Source organism: Artemia sp. Qi Xiang Cuo, chromosome 20 (genome assembly GCF_049724085.1).
Source record: "Artemia sp. Qi Xiang Cuo chromosome 20, ASM4972408v1, whole genome shotgun sequence".
In the NCBI taxonomy this organism is placed as follows: domain Eukaryota; kingdom Metazoa; phylum Arthropoda; class Branchiopoda; order Anostraca; family Artemiidae; genus Artemia; species Artemia sp. Qi Xiang Cuo.
Window position 1 is genome coordinate 29456515 of NC_142813.1, and position 21432 is coordinate 29477946.

The window sequence follows — 21432 nt, forward strand, 5'->3', positions numbered from 1 at the left end:
AAAGGTATTTGTATCTGCTGAGCTCAAGTTTAGAATGGCCTTTACTTTTCTTTGAAAAACTCATGTTTCGGAGTTTTTTTCAATTAATGTTTCTAAAATATCTATGCTCCAAGTGGCAAGTTTAGTTTACTTGTTTATTAATTCTTTAGAACCACTTGGACTAAGACAACTTAATGTTTCAAATGGCTTCAGAATATCATTCATACCCAACAATCTCATCTAAAAATAATTTACTCATATCAGAAATGCGCCACAGCCATAGAGGTGCATTGTCATTACGACATGTAGATATAAAGGTGTTGAATATGTTGCCAAACTACATAAAGGAATCAATTTCGCTAAGTTGGTTAAAAAAAAATATTTAAACACATCTTATTGAGTAGACTAAAGCTGTTTGTTTAGTTTTTCCGTTTAATGTTTTGTGAATAAGGCATATGCGATAATCTTGTGAAGTGATTTATTATTTCCTTTCCTACATGTATGTGGAATATGTGGAATACTTGTATATTGCCCAAATAAACAGAAGAATTGATTTCGATAATCTCGTTCTGAAAAAAAAAAAACTTAAAAATATCTTATTGAGTAGATGTGAAAAATGCTTACATTATTTGTTGTTTGTTTAGTTTTTCTGCTTAATGATATTAGAAAAAGTATATTTTTGCCAAATTCTTTGTGATATTTTTATCAAATGATTGATTTCTCAAATCCCCGTATTGGCCGTTTATAGCCTCTAGCATGTTGGCAGTACAGAAATAAGTAAATGTATTTTTTTTTAATTTTGTCAATAAATCAAGTCAAGTCAAATAAAATTCTCAAATTTGGAAAACGCATTTATCCGCGAGGGATGGGGGGGGGGGAGAGTAAACGCCTAGAACCGTTTAAAAGTACGACTGAGTAGTGTACAATTTTATATAGCTGTGTTAATGCAGGGGTGTAGTATGTAGCCGAACGCATACTTTGAACAGTATATCTACCAAGCAAAATTACTTTAAGTGTAAGTTACTAAGAATAAAAGTGGTATATGCATAGTGAAAACTACATTCTTGCTTAATATGTACAGTATCTCTATTGCTAAACATTCACAGAAACTTAAGGCTTACAAAGGTCTCGTGTTTCAGAGAAAAAGTGAGCTTTCTGTAGAAAAATTTGTCAGGTGAAACAGGGGGCACGAGTCGCTCGAGGTTTGGTACTTTTGTCTCGGCTGAGCTAAGTTTTATTAGAAGGTAACGTAACGTCTATCAAGGAGATACCACCGTACCATAAATCACAAAAAATACGGGAGAGGTGAGACAGTCCCACAATTGGCTATAAAAATCAAAAAATTATAAACTAAAAAGAACAAAATACTAACGGGCAAATAACCATGATTTTCCAGTCCATATATCATAAAACGCACTAAGTAACATTCTTGCATTATTTTTTCTAATCCACGATCAATACAATTTTGAAGACAAAACGCTCTATCTCAAAAGCGGCTTGGTCAATCTACTTTGAGGCTATGTTGGGGAAGCAGGCCTAGGAAGAAGATATTTTAGGGTTTGAACTTTTTGTCCCCAATTGGGATAAAATTTTAATAATATAGCTTTTACCTGGGATATAAATATGAACAATTACATTTTTGGGGAAAAGGCACAAATACTTTATAAAAATTATAAAAATATAAACTAGAAAGTTACGATAAAACACGTGCAAGGGCCGAGGCCCCAGCTACCGACCGTAGCGGACAGAAGGGGGTGGGGTCAGACATATCCATGAGAGCCGGCTTTTTGCTAGATTGTGTCTAAGACTGAATTGAAATTTTATTAGAAAGTAGCCTTAATTAATTCACAAAAACTTAAAAAAAGAGTTAGGCGGGGGGGGGGGGGCAAATTATTTTGGCACTTTTTGTCTGATATGAAATTTTAATAAAAGGTCACTTTTTACTTAGGAAATCCCAATAAGTGACGTAATTTTGTCAAAATCCTGGGGAGGGGGACAAAGTAGGAGCCAATTTTCCCATATCAAGTGAAAATGAAACTAAAAATTTAAAAAATGAGCCATACAGTACCAAAAAGGTAAAGATACACTAAAGAAAACTGACCCGTTTCTGGGGATACTTGAATTATGTAGGCTCGTCTTAGTTTTGACAAGATTTTTTAGAAATTAAACTTCGGCTGGGGGGCAAAACGGGGTGAGACAAATTGAGATCTGGGAGGGGCAGTTGCCCCCCCCCCGTGCCCCATAGCAAATTACTCCCCCGATCCCAATACACAGGGAAAAAATCTCACAGAAGGGCTGTCCAAACATGCGATGTCACGACAACAAGCGTTAGTGGGCCAAACGCCCAAACTGCCGACCATGGCGAGCGGAGGGAGGTGACATAAGCAAGCTCTTTTGCTATTTCTCATACAAATTATAGGTGAAAAAATATATATTTGCGGTCACCCCCCCCCACCCCAATTGGCACCACTGAATTATAAGCCAAATCATTTATCTCTGAATAACGAGATGGGTCAGTTCATAAGAATCAATTTATTCATGCCCCCAAGTTAAGTTAATCAAAATTGTAAATTAATTTTGTAATTATTGTGGAAATCACAAGAAAAACGTATAAAAGTCAGACTATTCATCGTTTTTGGTACCCGTGAAGACATACCAAGAAACAAAATAAGGGAAAATCTTAGACCCGTGTACTTGAAATGGCTGAAGTGTAATTTTGACCGAAGTCTACAATTTGAGATTAGGTATTCAAACAAGGGGAATAAGACCGAGTAATTCCCCCCCCCCCCCTTAAAACCGTGTCATATTTGAAAAAATGTGACTCGGATGTGAATAAAAGAATTAAATGCGAATATAGCGAAATTAGGTTGTGTTAGCAAAATTCAAAGTAATATTTCACTTACATATATCTCCAAGACCCCCTAGTGCAAAAATGAATCCCCAGTCTCTTTTTAGCAGTTTGACCTTGTTCTTAGATTATTACTACATATTTTGGAATTTAAAATATACCTGCAATTAAGACAATGTGAAAATTGAAGATTACGTGAAATTAGCAGAAGGGAGTTCCAATTGCATCAAATATCGGAAGAAAATTGGACAAAACTATTGACCAACTAGGTGAATATTAACGTTGTTTTTGTTATATGGGATATAAAAGCAAATAATTTTCATTTTTACAACAAACAATTTTCGAAAAAAAAAGACACCAGTGCATTAAGGTAGTTTAATATTTTTTTTTTTTTTTTTTTTTGGAAAATTCAATGTTTTTATTTCGAAGTGAACCCTTCTTGAATACATAACTACCTTGTAAAATAAAACTAAACTAAATGACAGTTGAGTTTTGCACTAAGTAAGGGACGAATCATCAGTTTTAGCCGATGACCTTAAAAGGGGGCAAATTATTTGACAGACTTACCAACTGCTGCATCAGCAACCGCTCTTGAAATGGCTGAACTCGAAACAGTTCTATTCCGACTCATTATCTCTTCAAACTCAGCCTCAGATATAGTCGGTTGGTCAGCTATTCCAGCAGGGGGCTGAAGTATTAAGGGGAAATTATGAAAATAGGTATGAGATTGAAAGAATTTTAATGGACTGAAAAAACAAATAGGCTATATACAATAGAGTCAATGCTAAATAACTGAATATATAGATCGGGCAAATTAATTTACTAAATTTATCATTGCAAGATATTTACAACCAGCCTTTGAAACGTAAGGAAAATCCTTAGAAAGTGGAGTTTGTGATGGACTATATGATGCACACAAAAAATAATAGGGCTTATGAAACTGAAAGATAAGGGGGAAAAGGAGACGGGAAAAGAGGAAAGTATAAAAAAAACAAGAAAAAAAAGATAATAAAAATTTATCTGTCAGCGATAATTAGTCTTTTAACGGTTGTTAGGGTTGTCAGATAAATATTGAAATTAGAAAAGTAGGTAAGTCAGTGAAAAAGAAGAAAGGGCGGTAACAAAACTACTTTTTTTTAGCCTATTCTAGATACTCAAGGTGATTGGCTCCAGTTGACTGTGGATGATTGGCGACCCCGTCCGCAAACATGAAGCAAAATGTTCTAGATACCAAGATACAGTCATGCATAAGATACGCCTAAAAATAGGATTATAAACTATAATAAACTCTTTGCACCTCCCTCTTCCAGGCACGATTTTTACAACTGTCGCTGTTATATCTAATGTTCTTCAGACAATCCTTGTTTCTTTGCCTTTCTTAAATTTCGCCCCCCCCCCCGGAAGATCCAGTCTCTCCAATTGTTTCTTGGAATTAAATTTTTTCAAAATCAAATGACTTACAGTAGGGGTACACGCATGATCGTAAAAACGGATTTATGCCATTGCTAGTCAGTGTCATTACATTCTGAGTTAGTGTTTATGTTACACCTGGTCATACCACGTGATCTTTGTGTTTGGAGTTCAACATGGTTGCATAACACATGTGCAAGTTGAAAATTATAATCAGGATCATAACTCTATTTTTCATTTATTTCTGTCATTCTTATTTTTACACTGATCTTTATCAATAAAAATAATAAAATAGAAAAATCCCAGAAACATACTTCTTCAATTGAATCTTGGGTTGTCTTTCTTTTTTTAATTCTCGTGATTATTTTTCCAAAAAAATGCCGAACCACACTTATTTGGGTTACATTTTCATATCACCCGTGTACAACACGTTAGAAGCCTTTGAGATTAATCCTCGGTGGGTTGAACATAGAAAAGGCGATGAGGATTTTTACAAATCTCGCTTGAAACCGTGTATCTGAAAATGAGGCAGCGAATCAACGGTCATAAGATTTCTTGTCAATTTCATCTGGCCAATGGCACAGTCGTTTGCGAATTATTTTAAAAATTGTTTAGTCTTAATTTTCGTTCCATCGTCTTTATTTTTACAACGAAGAACTCTTCTTTTGGTTACTATTGGATTGAATTAACAATGCCTCAGTCTATGATACGGTTTATTGCTAAGATGAAGTTCTTCCTCTATCATTCCTTTGTGCGATAGCATCGTTACAAAAATAATTTGTTCAGATCTGTAAGAGCTATTCAATAACGATTTAAACTAACTAATCTTTAGATAAAGTCAGGCTACAGAGAAAAACATAATGTTGAAAAACCAACTTACTGGAACGCTCGCTGTTGGAAAACTTACTGGTGGAGGATGATGAGGAGGTGGAAAGAACGCTGGATTTACATGAGGCGCTGGTCCACCTGGAATAGGAGGCGGGACACCAGGCGGCGGCAAAGCTAAAGCAAAGATATATTGTAAGCTTTCAGTAATCCTAACCCACTCAATGTGACGTAAAATGAAGTAATGCTACAGAGACACTTTATATAAAAAGAAAGGGTGACTGAAAAGAGGCCCAATTAAGGCTTTGTCCCAAAGCTAGCACTAAGAAGGACCCAAGCCTTGGGTTTGGCCAAAAATCCCCGACAGAAACTTTGCAACGATATGTAAGCGTAACTATAATTAAAGCATTATCTCACCAGTTAAGAAAAACCAACTGCAAAAACGGAAATGTTATTCTAATAGAGAAAAATGGGTCATTCTTTTGAAAAATAGAATTTTCATTTTTAGTTTTATATCAAATCCATTTTGATAGTATCTCAAAATTAAAATTAGTATCACTAAAAAGAACAGGCAGCAGCAAATCAATAAGCCGACCATTTAACTCCTCATTACAAAACCCTCCTGCAAAATTTCTCACTACATATCTCCAAGACCCACACGATGCTCCACCCAAAATAGCTGCTCCACGTTTCGTAGTTGTATTATGAATCACCACAGCTAATTTTGAGACTTATCCAAATGGCATGTCTCCTCTTGGAAAAGAATCAGTCTTCTTATTTTTGCTGAGCACGGGAATGACCAATTAGACATAGTATGATAATACTTGGGTGACAAGTTTCCTTTAAAAATTCCAAATTAAACCTGCAAGGGGGCATTAAAGATAAGTAGAAGTATAGCAGAGGCATGGGCTATTTCGTACAATTTTATTGCAAGAAAAGTAAAATTGAATACAAACTCGGGTTAACTTAAATATTCTGTTAGGTTTTCAACATTGAACTTATTTTTAGCACATTTTGTTAGGGTGACTCTTTCACCACTAAAATACAATATTTTAACAAATTCTACGGCATTAAATTGCTGAATATCAAATTTCAATGTTAATGTAGCATGTTTAGTTTTATTTGTGCTTGCAGCAGGATCAGGCGATTTCCGGTTCACCTGGCATCTCAAATTCACATGTTTCCGGGGGATTTGTTTAACCATAAGTCACACCACTGACCTTCATCTAAATCCAAAGGATTGGCGACACCAGGATTCAAATCGTCGTCCCAAAGCATATGGGATAGTAAGTCTAGTGTGCTACCCTCATCTCGGCTGAAGTAGCTTACACCACACATGTATATATACTTACAATGGACTAAATCAAAGAGTATGAATAACTTAAATAGTATATATATATACATATATATATATATATATATATATATATATATATATATATATATATATATATAAATATATATATATATATATATATATAAATATATATATATATATATATATATATATATATATATATATATATATATATATATATATATATATATATATATATATATATATATATATATATATATAAAGCCATGGGGTATTTTTTTTTTCAATTTCATAAGTGTTTTTTTTTTAGCAATCACTAAATGGTGGTGGTGATTTTTTCTACGACGCCAGTGCCAGTTTCCACTCTTAGAAGTTACTCATACTCTTTATTACAGACAGCATGTTTTACCACAAGCTCCTCGCAACAAGCAAAGGTCTCCTGATATGATTGAAGAGGACAAAACACGTTATTTAGGCCTCCTTCTCTATTTACCATTGACTGCCACAATTCTCGTTAGTTGTGTGCCTGCTTGGGTATTACAATGATTTTTCCACAGTATCGGGCACAGTAGAATTGATAAAATCAAAGGCACACCTATCATCTATCTTCAAAGACACTAAGCCTACTCCGCGCTTTACAATAATTTTTTAATATTCCATTCTTCAGCCGTTTCCTTCTTCATACACAAATAAGTCATCAAATCAAGAATTCAATCACACCAAGTGTATGGACAGCCGTAAATGTTAAGAATGAAGTAGCCATCTCAAACTAACATGTTCCAAACTAAAACTCACAAATAATTTTATTTTTTTGAAAACATCAAACTGGCTGAAATAGTTCCAGGATATTTACATCCGCAGAAATATTACGTTTTTATAAAAATTTCAACAATTCAAAAGTTTCGTAAGAGTTTTCATTCCTAATGGTTATTCTAGCCGAGTTTTTAGCACTCTAGACTTGAAATTCTTTGTCTGTGAAGATGGAGTTCGGTTCCTGGAGTTACTGGTTATTTGGTTTGGAACGGGGGTCAGTGGCGTGACTCTGTGAGTTCAGTCAGAGGCAATTCAGCTCTAAATGAGTGTCTGGAGAAATCTTGGGAAGGTAAATAGGAACGGTGTACGAAAGCACAGGATGGCTGGTCCCCCAGCCCCCGCAATGCACTTCCTGGCTGAAGGGCCATGAAACGGAGATCAGCACCACCGGTCGGGACTGAAAGTCCAATGTTGCATTTTCTGTTATTCTTTTTTTTATAACTCCTTTGCTAAATTTACACGTTTATCATCAAATTTTTGGGGAATTTTGGCATAGAAAACAGGTCTATTAAGCTTTTTTGGTTAACTTTCACTTGGACTTTTTCGACTTTGGCTTTAATTTTGGTGTAGCTTTATTTTCTTGTACTGCTAGCTTTTAGCAATTTGGCTATTTGATATACAACATGAATTCAGGTCTTTGGTTGGATCGTAGTTGTCCTTCTGTCCAAGTCTGGCACACAATGAGGATTCAGAGGATCGTCAAACGTTTATTATGGAGCCGATCAACCCACTTTGAAGATTTTACGGATAAACTACGTCAACCAATAATCCATGCATGGGCGGGGTGGGGTGGGGGGAAGAGGACAGGTATTCTCCCAAGCAAAAATTTGGATACCCACAAGTAAGTACATAAGTCCTGGAAGAAATTTTGCAATTCCCTACTTTTGTTTTTCTTTTTTTGCCACCCTAACATAGTTTTTTTCGAAAAGAAAAAGTAAAATGGAGCTAGATTTGGGCTGTAACAGCCAATAATAATAATTTATTAGCAACAAATATAAAAAAAGGGTGGTAGGAATATTTATACATACCTGTTGGCGGTCTATTCACAGGAGGTGGGACGCCCGGTGGGGCACCCATGGGAGGTGGACCTGGCGGTAGAGCTCCATGGGCTGCAGGAGGCGAAACACCAGGAGGCTACCAAAAAATTGAACATTATAACATTAAGCTATAATTTAATCTTTTTTTTTTTAGAAATTTAGAAGCATCAATACATGCACGAGTAACCATAGCTAGAAATGGTGAAAATATTGTACAAGATTTGAGGAAGAAATACTAGCTATAATCAATGAACTGAAAATGGAAATCAGTTTTTTTTTTTTGTACTTCAGGACTTACTTAGTCCTTGCTTTTCAAGTAAGCATCTTTGTAGACTGATAATTAAACGCGCTTTCTGGTTTGAGACTGGAGTTTTGTAAGTACAATACAAATTTTGAATATTTAACACACTGAAAAGTGTAAACAAAAGTCTAAAATGACTGAAAGAACAGAGGAAACGGCAAAATAACACAATTTAAGATATAATTTGTTTTGGCACCTGTGGGAGGGCCGTTTGAAGTATATCTGTCGACTCCAATAGCGCCGAGAATCGTTTAGAAATCTGATCAATAGCTTGTAAATAATGCTTTAAGCAGCATTAAAACTGGAAAAAACATTATTTTCGAGGTTAAATAATAAACTTGAATTCTTTATTGTTAGTGTAATTTTTAATCCGAACAACAGCTATTATTAGCGATAATACAAGAGTTTTTTGAAAAATCCTTTTACTCAAGTTTCTTCTTAAACATAATAAAAACTAAGCATTTGACTGAGAAATTTTTAGTACAAACATTCATTCGTCTTGAGAGGGAAAAAACTTTTATGTTTTGTGAGCGACCTAAATTCATGTTCATAAAGCATTCTCAAGAGGGCCTCAAATGCCAAACATGTTAAAGTGCTCATTATTTAGAGTCTACAAGTTTATTTTCTTCTTGAGACTCTTATCAAAAGTTATAGGCATTCACAGCATAAACAAACTTCTTTAGCAATATTAAGTGTATAAAAAAGAACAACTTAGAGCATATAATGAAAAAATCCTAAAATAAATAGATGTACAAAGAGGGGGAGGCATTGGCATAACTTAAAGGGTTCGCTCTTTGGGGGAAACATGGCAAATTAGAAATTAAGCATGGCAACCTCTTCAAAAGAAGATGTCTGCAAAAAAAAACGCTTTACTTTAACCAGTTATGCCATTTAATAGATGAGTCATTATGAAGCTTTTAAAAAAAACGAAAAAACCTTTAGCAATCATTGCTCCTTTAATTAGGCGATATCAAACATGTATTGAACGCAAATGACTATGTCACAGTTTAGTATCACCAAGTCGACTACGTCCAACTAGTTTGTCTTTTGATCAACATCATTACTATTTTCAAAATCTTCATAATCAATTCATTTGATAGAAGACACATTTTAAACACAGGACTTAAAATATAGTTCACTTTACAAAGAAATGTATTTTGCATTTCTACAAAAATGTGGAATTTTGTATGTTTTTTCAGAACAAAGATCACGGTTGCGTGTTTATTTCTTTTAGTTTTTTCCCAGGGGTGATCGTATCGAACCAACTGTCCTAGAACATCGGAAGAGGGCTCATTTGATAATACAAATAAAAGCTCTAGTGCTTTTTCTAAGTGACCAAAAAAATTGGAAGGTAACTAGCCCCCTCTCACGTCCCTTTTTTCCCCAAAATCGTTCGATCAAAATTTTGAGATAGCCATTCACTGACAAAGATTTTTTTTTTTTTTTTTTACAGTCATGGTGCCAAAGGTGCAGACAAAGAAAATCGAATATTAATACAAACCACTTTTTAATTAGCTTTCATCTCGTCCACAGAAAAAAAAAGGTTTGAGCAGATTGCCAGTTTTGTACGTTTTTTTTGTTTTTGTAATAACAAGCATTTAAACATTCCACGCAAGCAAAATGCAGGAAAACACTCATACAAGTTACGTAGCTAGCATAAATTAGCCTTCGTTGAATTTGAATTCAACCCACTTTAACATTTGTCTCGACGGGTTCACACGCTGATTCTCCTTTCAACTCAGTCTAGAGCTTCACTCTTTATTACCTCCCGTTAAATGGCTATTCGTTTCAAACTTTTTCTTTTGACGTCTTCACACCCCAATCGAAGACGTCCCGCTTTCTTTATTATTGAAGCTGGATTGCCAAAAAGTACAATTTTTGGCAACATAATATCCGTCATCTTTAAAAGAATAGAATAGGATTTAATTAAAAAATTTCTTTCGCAGCATAGTAGCCGAGTCAATTTTATAGATATGTTCTGAAAAAAGACCGAAAGGCCACACTGGACAAGCATACCCCAGTATTGGCCGGATGAAGGAACAATAAAGTTGGATAACATCCTTAGGGAGACAAAAAATTCCATCAGAAGTTTTAATAGGGAAACTGAAGGGGAAGCTTGTTCGAGGATGTTTTGAACATGGGCATCCCACTTCAAGTCAGCAGTAATTGTCACTCCAAGTAGTTTAATGCAAGAGACTGAGATTTAGGGAGGAATAGGGTTTATGAAAGAAGGGGGTGATTTTAGTAATAATAATATATAGCAATAAAAAGGCTTTCGCCTCTATAAAAATTTACTTTCACTAAAAAACATGTCAATACTATTCCTGAAAGAATTGGTAGTCGGCCATAACCACTTCTTGGGGGAGGTTGTTCTATTCCTTGACTAATCGGTTTGAGAAGTCCCACCTTCCAACTTCTTTATTGAAAGCGTTTTGTTTTCAGCTTAAAGTTATGTCCTCGCAGATTGTTTGTGTTGAAGAAGAGTATTTCCTCTGGTCTGGTATCCAGGGGGGGAGGGCCGGAGCGCCCCCCCCCGAAATTTCTTTTCTTCTTCTTTTTTAAGTGCCAATATAGTAAGTTCCGAAATATTCACGCTTTTAAGTTATTTGCAACACCCGTTCTTTTTTTCATTTCTTGTTAAATGGCTATCCATTTCTCCGGCAAGCTTATATCATTATTTTATCATCAAACGTGCAATCGCCTCCTGTAATCAAACAAGATGTCATGAAATTTTTCTCACTATTTAACCCCCGCAGCTATAAGCACTAGCTTCTCTGCAATGAATGAATTGTGATAAGGAATCGGACTAAGAGGCGATAGTTCATTCAAAGTTTTGAGCCTTCTGTAGAAATCTCGCTGGTGGTGTTTCAAGGTTATGATTTGACATCCCAGTTCAGCCTCCATTCGGCGTTGGCCCAGTCTTGATCAACTCCTTTCCAGAAAGCATCTAGAGTTTTAGATTGGACGGTGGCTTCGGATAGGCTGTTCCAGAGTGGGACGGAACGGACTGAGAAGAACTGTTGGCGCTCTCGCTTGATGCAACGGGGGGCCTGCAGCTTCTTGGTGTGTCCTCTTGTGGTAGTCGAGAGGGACTGGGAAAAGATATGACTTAGTAGGTCATTTTCTAGAAACTTGCGAGTTGCTATTACGTCTCCTCTTTTCCTACAGCATACTAAGGTAGGGAGTTTGAGTAAGGTGAGACATTCCTCGTAAGATTTGTCTTGGAATGCAGAGATAGGCTTAGTTGCTCTTATTTGGACACTCTCAAGTACTTTCACATCCATCTTATAGTACAGAGAGGCTAAGGTCATGCCAAATTCCAGGTGAGGACGGACCATGGCTTGTACAGTTTTGTAATCACTCCTGACTTCCTGGTGGTAAATGTTCACTTTATGAGGCCAAGGGCTTGGTTTGCTTTTGCAACTTGAGCTCGTGTATGGCAGTGAAACTTCAGCTCACTGTCAACAATAATCCCCAGGTCCTTCTCCTAACTGACTGCCTCAAGCTGGGCATCTTCTATGTGATATGCATGTTTTGGATTATTGCGTCCAAGATGTAGAACTTTACATTTTAAGGCATTGAACTGTAGACACCAATCCGATGACCATCTGGATAGTCTGTCCAGATCTTCTTGCATAGTTGATAGATTTAGATTGCTCTGGACCAATCCAAGGAGCTTGCAGTCATCAGCATATAGCGTCAAAGGATTCTTCAGGTTCGTTGTACAGTTATTGATATACATGCTGACAAGCCTAATTAGTTCTAGTTAGTTCTTGTAGTCAGATACTAATATGAAACTCGTGCTTTACTTGAAGAGCGGTTTCTCGGGTTTTCTGTTTGCGGAAATCTCACAGGCTCTGCGGTAGCGAAACAAATCATCGGCCAATGCATTGCGTTCGGCTTAAAAATGGAGAAATTTGTGGGGGTTGGTTTTGATGTGGCCAGCAACATGTCAGGCTGCTATTCTGGTGCACAGGCAGAAATTAGGAAAAAATATCCGCGTGTGATCTACACCCAGTGTGCATTACACAGCTTAAATTTGGCTTTATGTAAAACTAGTAGGGTAGGACTTGTTAGGTCAACCTTTGCTTCTATACAGCAGATTATATCATTTTTATCATCCTCACCAAAAAGAACGAATATGTTTGTAGAAGCGGTCGCTGTCGTTTGTCCCGATAGTCCTGTGAGGAAGCTTGTGAAGTTGTGTGAAACGAGATGGGTGGAGTGTCATGATTGCATTTTAGTTTTTAAGTCTTTGTATTGTGCGATTATTTCCGTACTTGAGGAAATAGTTGGTAGCATACGGTGCGATACGGAAGTTATTTCAAAAGCGAATGCGTTGGTTTCAGCAGCAACCAAATTTAGTTTTATGTTCACGATGGCTATGCTAGAGTTTGTAAGTGCCATAATGCTCTCTGTCTCGAAGGCGCTGTAAGCTGAAGATTTAGACTTAGTTGAGTGCTGTCGGCATGTTAAGCTATGTTCTGATAATTTACTGCAGTCAAAACAAAATAATTTTGAAACAATTTTTCAGAAGGCCTATGAGCTTCCATAAGAGTTAAATGTGGCTCCGGCTGTTCCAAGGTCTATCCGCCGAAAGTCCATCAACGATAATGCACCATCAAGTTTTTTTTATCACGAGTCATAGTTCAAACCTTACTTTGCTTCACTTATTGAAGAATTTGATCAAAGTTTTTTGCGCCATCAGGAGGCATCTTTCAAAATCGGAAGGCTTTTGCCAGCTAACAGCAAGTCATTAAATATTAATGAATTTGTGAACACCGTTACTTTTTACGAGGTACTACACGGGGGTATACGGGTACTGGCAGGCAAGTTAGTTTTTTCGAAACAGAAGTGACTTAGAAATTTTGAGAAACCATCAACGGTTGCTTTAATTCTTACGTCATGCGATGCAAAATTTTTCCCGTGCATTCGAAGACTTTTGACAACTTTTCAGACAATACCAGTGACTACTACTTCTGGTGAGAGGAGCTTTAGCTGTCTCAAGCGATTAAAAACCTATCTGCGGAGCTCAAAGGGCGAGGAGCGTCTGAACAGACTAGCTCACATGACCCTGAACCACGATATCCAGGTCGATGCTGACCAAGTTTTTGATCGATTTGCAGCCAAAAAAGACCGGCGGCCGTTACTGTGAGAGGTTAGGTCGTCTTTCGTTGCTCGTTTCTCTAAGTGCAGTTGATTCTGTTTTTTAAACTTTAATTGTACTTCATCCTCTGTAAACAATGTTAATATCAATACATTTCTTGCTTTCATGGCTGCTATATTATGCAGACTGAGGCCCCCACCCCTCCGAAACCAAATTCTGGGTAATTGTCTTTGATATAATATTATATTTTATTTATTTGGTTCTCTAAAACAAGGGTTCCATTGGCAAATATAAGGAATAATGCACTTCTTTCTTTGATATTTTCTAAATTCTGCCGCTTCGTGGCAGTTCCAAAACATCTACTCACCCAAAATAGAAACTCTCACTGCTTCTAACCTTTTTTTAATTCCGACTTTGTTGGCAAAATTTTGTTATCCATTCCAAAACAAACAAATTATACAAATATAAATACTAATGAAACGTGTGTACTTTTCATTTCTTTTCCTAGCTAACCCCCCCCCCCCCCATAACCCTCGCCTGAAATCTTGCACTATGATAGATAATTTTCTTGCTCACATGACTGCTATAAAAAGGTAGACTGACGGGCACCCCCACTAAGTATCACTAAGTAGCCAACATTTTCTTCCTTTTTTCGTGCTGCTTCACTTCTATACTCCAGATATAAAAAAATTAACTGTAATAATTGACGATTTATTAGCGTTAACTTTCATCCTCGACAAAGAAGCTTTCTTTGTGACATCGTAAAGTAATGTCATAATTGAGCTTTTATTATTTCGTCGACAAACCTCAAGTGCAGGCAGGTCGTCCACATACATCCATTGATCTAAGGGGTCAGCCATGAGGCTATTAATCGTTAAAATAGGACCCATCAGTTCCTGGGGGGCCCCACAAAAGATAGGAAGGGGATCGGAATAAACATTTTTATATTTAAGCACTTGAAACGATTTGTAAAAAATGAGGCAATATTTTTAACAAAAAAAAGGACTCACTTGAAACTCCGTCAACAGTTTATTTACAAGGATATTGCGGTCAATTAGATCGAACGCTTTCTGGAGATCAATTAATAAAATATTTAACCAAGTATCAAGTACCCAAGTATGGTTTTCAAGGTAATGGGATCGAAAATCAAAAAGACTTAGACTTGTTATTGGCCGGTAAGAAAATTCAGAAACTGAGTAATTTGTTCTAAAAACTAGCAGTGGTTTCAAATGTAGCATGAAATTATAGCTACCACCCGAGGGGCGGGGGGGGGGATAGTTGGAATATTGTAATAAGGTTTTAAGGCTGGAGCAAATAACATCCAAACTCGTTCCACCTTTTATAGTAGGGAAATTAAAATTTGCCGACGCTTCTGATCTTTGCACAGATAATTAAGATTAAATTTGTTTGCGTCTCCTGGTATAAAAATGCCAGCATTAGGGTATTTTGTCGTCAGAAAGTCAAGACTTGGGTGTAGCCTATCGTGAAATTGCGACGAGAACAAGCATTCTGTCCGGGTGAATAATAAAATGAGCAAATGATTAAATTAGTGTAAGGCCGAGGCAGGCATTTGGGCTTAGTAGATATCCAAATAATTTCATCGTAATCACCTAGTCCTGGCACATGGATAAGGGCAGAAGATAGAACAAACAAAAAATCGCAAACAAGAGAGAAACGAGGACAATAACAGCCAGTGAATAACAGAAGAAAAATTATGCAAACATTTTGGTTGAGACCTCTGCTCAACCCTCCTCAGAAAAAAAAAATGCACATAAAAGTCTAAAGGACAATATAAAAACCAAACCTCAAAATAAATACTGAAACTAAAATATGGACCATTTTCAAGCAACGATGAAAGGGTAACTCAAGTTACCCTTTACCCTTTCATTCGAAACTTACCCTTTCCAGTTACCCTTTCATCGTTGCTTGGAAAGAGTCCTTATCTTAGTTTCAGTGTTTATTCTGAGGTTTGGTATTCTTTTCATAATGATATATCAGATAAACAGAATATGAGGATTTGAAATAACATAAGTCAAACTGAGCTTCCAAATGTCACTTCAAAAGCAAAGAAATTCTGTAATTTTTTTTTACCTTTTTTTTTACTAACTTGTTTAAAAAAAAGATATGGTGCAATCATGCTTAAAACATAATTTAGATCAGGTGTAATGACTACTTACGACACCAGGAGGCATCATTCCTCTGGGAGGAGGCCCTGGAGGCGGAGCGACTGGTCCTAATGGATGCATTCCAGGTCTTTGATGTGGAGGTGGACCATTTACAGCAAATCCCGGAGGAGGTCGGTCAGGTCTATGCATTGAAGGATGCATTCCTCTAAAATATACAAATTCGAATTATTACTTTTGACACTGCAAATCAATCTTCTAGTACTTACTAGTTAAGCGTATACTTGACGCTTATTTTGTCACAATTCAACCGATTTCCTTGCAGTATGTACCTGCCTAACATGCCTGCACGGCAAGACTTGACAAATATCTATCCCAAGGATATCCGATCTTCCCATAGGAAGATCAACTCAAAATGCAAACATTTATTATTGAACTGTTTTCTTCTTTTTGTTTATGTGATTTCCAGGCAGAATAATCACGAGCCCACAATTTTCTTTGTCATGACTTCGCTAGACCCCTAACTTAATTTATTCAAAAATATAACGCTCAAGTTGTAAATCAAAATAAAGCCTGCGAATATTTGCCTAATATTAGTTAAGTAGGACACAGATTGCGGCACTTTTTTTCTATTTAGTTTAATATATCTTAATACAAAAAACATTTTTTGTCTTTCCTAGGAAACCACTTGAGACACTTGCCTGTATACCCTATCTATAGAACAATGTGTGCTCAACAATAGCATGAAAAAACTGAACTCTAAGGTGGTGAGGTCATTACACTCACAACTAATTAATACATATTTTATACTTTTAGATAATAATAATAATAAAAAGAAGATAGTCAAAGCACCACAAAAATTACGTAGCGTTTTTTAAAAAGATCATAAGTTCACTTTTCCCAAATTTTGCATGAAAGCAAAACGAAAATGAAAACGTACAATGAAAAAATCTTTCTCACAAATCAGAATTTAAGAAACTTTAAAGACTAATTCCTAGTTAGCTTTTCCATCGGAATTCGCTGTGAATGTACAAATTGGTGAATTGTTCGTTGTTTAGAAGACAAAGGAATTGCTCCCTTTGGAACAATCTGGTGAGAATTAAAGATAAGCCCATTTTGAATAGACCAACCGACAAATCTCTACAAGCTCTTTCGAACCACATGCTTTTCATTTTGGGAAAAACGTGGACTTAAGCCTTTTTTGAAAAACGCCACGGAATCATTGTGGTCACATATTTCTTATTAAAATTAATAAAACAAGTCAGACAATCACTTCTTCATTAACCGAACTACAAAATAATAGAAATTAAAGTAAAAAACACTGCCCAGTTAATATATACCTTTAAGTTAACAACTGGTGGCATAAAAACTTTCTTTTTATGTATTACTAGACGCTATAAAACAGTGTCGTGAATTCCCTCTCATCTCATGTGTATTTATTCCTAAGGCACTTCATAACAACTCTAGGAACTGAATAGATACTACAAGGGAAAGTGGGTAGTACAGCTACACCGGGAAACTGAAGAGAATCGGAACTTTTGTACCCTAAATTGGCTCGTACATGAATTTGGAACTACTAGAACCAAATATACCATGGAGTTACGAAGTTGAATAAAAAAAAGGGGAAACGTTTAGAGACCCAAAAAGGTTGAGTTTCTATGTCTTCCTTCTTGTTTCTTTAAATTGAAAGCAAATGAACTTCTTCTGATTATCGTACATTGAGCAACGACACTTTCAGGAACGTCAATACTCGATCAGAGACCGGTATTGGACGTCTCTACTTTCAATTCTTATGCGAGTGTCGAGAAATAACCCTCTATCGCAGAAGAGATAGAAAAGAAAAAGAAGGATACTGGAAACAAAAATATATACCGTCGTAGGATTAGAAATACTTAAAACGGAATTATCGCTTTTAAATTAGTACAAATTGTCACTCATTGTTCGTATGGTTAGCTATCTTCTAAGTTAGCTTTCATATATCAAATAATCTGAATTTTCTTTCTTCATTTTTCACTTTTCATAGATACCTACTTTATGGACTGCGTGGCTAAAAATATTATATACCCATAAGCCGATAGTGACCGTATTTTCTAATAAAAAGGTGGACCAGCCTTCTCCAAGGAATTTTGACTCTAACTTCAGCAACAATTGCAATTTGCTCGACAATCACTCCTATTTACAATTAGACCTTTATATTAAAGATGGCAGCGACTAAACACAGCGCTAAAAAGAGCAAAAGTATTATATATTACAGTTTCAAAACCCTTTCTTTAAAATATGATAATTTTCAACTACAACCTTTACTTTCAAGTTTATTTTCTTATTTGTGTTGTATCACGTTCTTATTTACTATATATGCGAAATACCAAGTTTTCGGACTTGCAAGCTCAAATAGCTGAACTTGCGTTCACGCCGAATAAATACAGACTGAAAATAACACAAAGCTACGTACAATATTGCCTTACTGGACTTTCATCAGTCTAATATAAAGTAATAACTAAAACTAGACTAAAATGTAATCCAAGAAGTTTACTTTACAAAATGAGGCAGTTAAAAATATATGTTAAAATTAATGGCATATCATGGGATGCTCTTCATTAGCCAGGTGCCCCCAAGTATGCTTTAAACGTGAAACAAAAAAAAAACTTTTAACTATCTGTTTACCCGTAAATACAACCCCAAGATGTATTTGTGTATAGTCTAGAACTGAGATAAAACATTATCTTCCTATACTTTAGCAGAACTTTATAACTAAACAACATCGATATTTTGCATACTCAAAACACTATTCAGGATGTGCTTCTCTGAAACCACCCATAAAGAATACCAAGAGATATTCAGAAAATAAGCTAGTTTGGAATACAATAATTGCTACTATAATTGAAATACAAATTCTGTACAATTAACAAATCATTAAAACACACGATTTACATATTTTGTCCCAAAATATTTTCCAAAGAATAAAAACATAACAGATGCATATTAAAACGAATAAAAACGGAAGCTTAAAAATTGATCAACAAATAAATAAAAACTACATAAATATTGTAACTGAAGTAATTGAATCTAACAAGAAAACACATTAACTTTTAGGATTAAATAAAAAATACAAACTAAAAAAAAGAGAAAGCTCCTAATAACTACGAGATACTCCCACGAATTGAACTTTTATATCTCTGGTATGAAAACAAAATATAATCAAGAAATTATAACAAGCACATACCATTAAAATCATATTAAATAATAACAATTCAGAGAAATATTCATCAAAAACAGAATATTTCAAAACTAAAGTGAGATCCTAAGAAAAACTAATGAATACTCTGCCAAGACTTTAAGCAGTTCATCTATAACATTAAAATTACGGATTAAAGTCAAGATGAAAGATAAAAAAAAACTATATAACAATAAACTTACACTAGAGACACAGGACTTGTTAGTCAAAATCTTTGGTGGAAAAACCATGTGCTAAATACTTTAGCAAAATCGAGGCGCCTTATATCGGATCTGATCAAACCTAGTTTGCTCCTAAATAGTTAGAAACAATATTGGGGACGTACCCCCCCCCCCCCGCACAATGCCTCTGCCGATAAACAAATATTTTCCTTTGAAGAATCCAAAACTAAAATACCGACAAATAATAAAACAACAACAATAAAGTCACGCACAGATTTGAAAATAAACGAAAATCCACACAACTTAGAATTACACACAAACAATAGGGTAAACTACTTGTTTTATATAAGTGATTACTAGCCGGTTTCTTTTCGAAATCTTACAAGCTCAGAGTTTCCTTTATTCTACGATTGAATATTGCACTAACGAAAAATGTTTCAGTATCCCCAGAGAATAAGTTATGTGTTCTGGGTAACCACAAACTCGCTTCAAACAAGTAAACAATATAAATTTCGACCAGCCATAACAATCTCAAGCAAAAATATCCCGGACAAATAACGCTCCATAAAAATCAATACGGGAACATACAGCAAACCAACACTTGGGTGGCTGGAAATGTTTTCAGAGAATTTCCCAAGCGCAAAGTCTACCCGCCAAAAATAATTTTTAATGCGGAACTTCCTAAAATTAACCAAACCCGAGGAGGGAGGAGGGGATTAAAATTTCGAAATTAAATCTAAAACAAATTTTCAAACAGTTTCAAAAAAAGAAAAAAAAATAAAAATACGACCGATTTTTCTCAATGTAAATTCAGAACCAGTAACTTGATTCAAAGTCAGTTTTCTCAATTATTCGCTGAAAAGAAGAGGCTCATTCTAAGTCGTTTCCATGGCGCCATCGCCCAGATATAGCTGAGGCTCAGTATTTTTCAGCATTTTTTTTGCTAAATTCTAATTCACCTATTGAGATACTACATTGCTTACTGTACCTCTCCATAAGTATATCACCGTCCAAAAAAAGAAAAACAGATCCACTTAGCCTGAGTTTTACTTATTGATTTCAGATATTTCAAGGATGTTATTACACTTTTTACACCAATTCAGTCTTACTTTTGTCTAGTCGCCTTACAAATGATAACGAAAGTAAGTGATTTGACGTTAGTCACTTAGCTTCCAGAACCTAAATCTCAAAAGCTACTTTTAACAAGATCATCGTTATACACAGCAAAATGAACAGCGCTACGTCCCTAGATTCTTCAAATGAACTGATCTGACTTTCTATTGCGAGATAGGTCCAGAGTATTTTTTAAGGGTATTTTGAAGAAATAATTGCCTAAAAATATTTGTTGTTTTCAACCCCCATCCACCGGGAAAGCCAATTAAAATTAATATTAGCTCACAGAATCATTTTAAAATATAAACGCTACATTACCGTTTCATGATCATTTACATGAGGAAGAGAAGATTGAAAGCCTTACCTAGGAGGCATACCCATTGGAGGTCCTCCGTGCATTCCCGGAGGAGGCGGTCCTAAAGGTATTCCTGGTCTTGGACCTAGTGAGAGGTGTGGTGGCAGGAAATGAGGCCTTTGATTTGGTGGTCCATTATGTGGAGGCCTCATACCGAGAGGAGGACCTAGTTGTGGAGGAGGTTGTTGAGGAGATGGACCAGGTTCAGGACGAGTCTTTGATGCAGCTTCAAGCTTAAGGAAAATAAAACATTCATGACAATCAAAATTAGATAACACCAATTGTGGATAGTACAGAAAACACATTAGACCACTTTAATTTGATACCAATTTATTGAAAAAGAACATAGCTATTACAGCTGAAAGTGGAGAGAACAATACACTAGCACTAACAAATGAAGGGATTTAGAAGAGACAGAAATAAAACCCGATTTCAATGTAACTAATTGCAACCAGTTACATTTAATTTTCATCACTGAAAGCCAAAGAAAACCAAACGATGGATTCAATTGCTCTCATTGGCAGTCAGCAAGGCCATACCCAGAGGGGGGGTTTAACCCCCTCCCCCCCGAAATGTTTGTCTGACTCGTGAAAACGTAACAAAACAGGATATAGACAAATTTTGTATGTGTTTTTTTATTTTATTTGTGTACCCCCCCCCCCCGAAAAAAAAATCTTTGAGTAAAACCCGCTCGGAAAAAAAATCTTGGGTACGGCCTTGGCAGTCAGTGATGAAATCCTATTGCAATAAGCTATAACAAGAGGCTGAACAAGAGGAAGTACTGTGAGAAAGTATACCTTTAAATAA

The 21432-nt window shown here is 35.8% G+C and overlaps 1 protein-coding gene across 2 annotated transcripts in view; it reads right to left on the reverse strand.

The window, feature by feature from the left end:
• Positions 1 to 21432, reverse strand: part of Cpsf6 (cleavage and polyadenylation specificity factor subunit 6) — an 89885-nt gene that overhangs the window by 17811 nt on the left and 50642 nt on the right. Inside the window, exons 4-8 of one of the 2 annotated variants that reach the window (XM_089106321.1) lie at positions 20635 to 20858; positions 15816 to 15969; positions 8222 to 8327; positions 5145 to 5239; positions 3395 to 3515 (exon numbers count right to left, since the gene is read on the reverse strand). In XM_089106321.1, coding sequence (XP_088962447.1) covers positions 3395 to 3515; positions 5145 to 5239; positions 8222 to 8327; positions 15816 to 15969; positions 20635 to 20858 — 700 coding nt within the window. Of the gene's footprint in view, positions 1 to 3394; positions 3516 to 5117; positions 5240 to 8221; positions 8328 to 15815; positions 15970 to 20634; positions 20859 to 21432 lie in introns of both variants that reach the window. The other variant, XM_089106320.1, reaches the window with a different exon arrangement.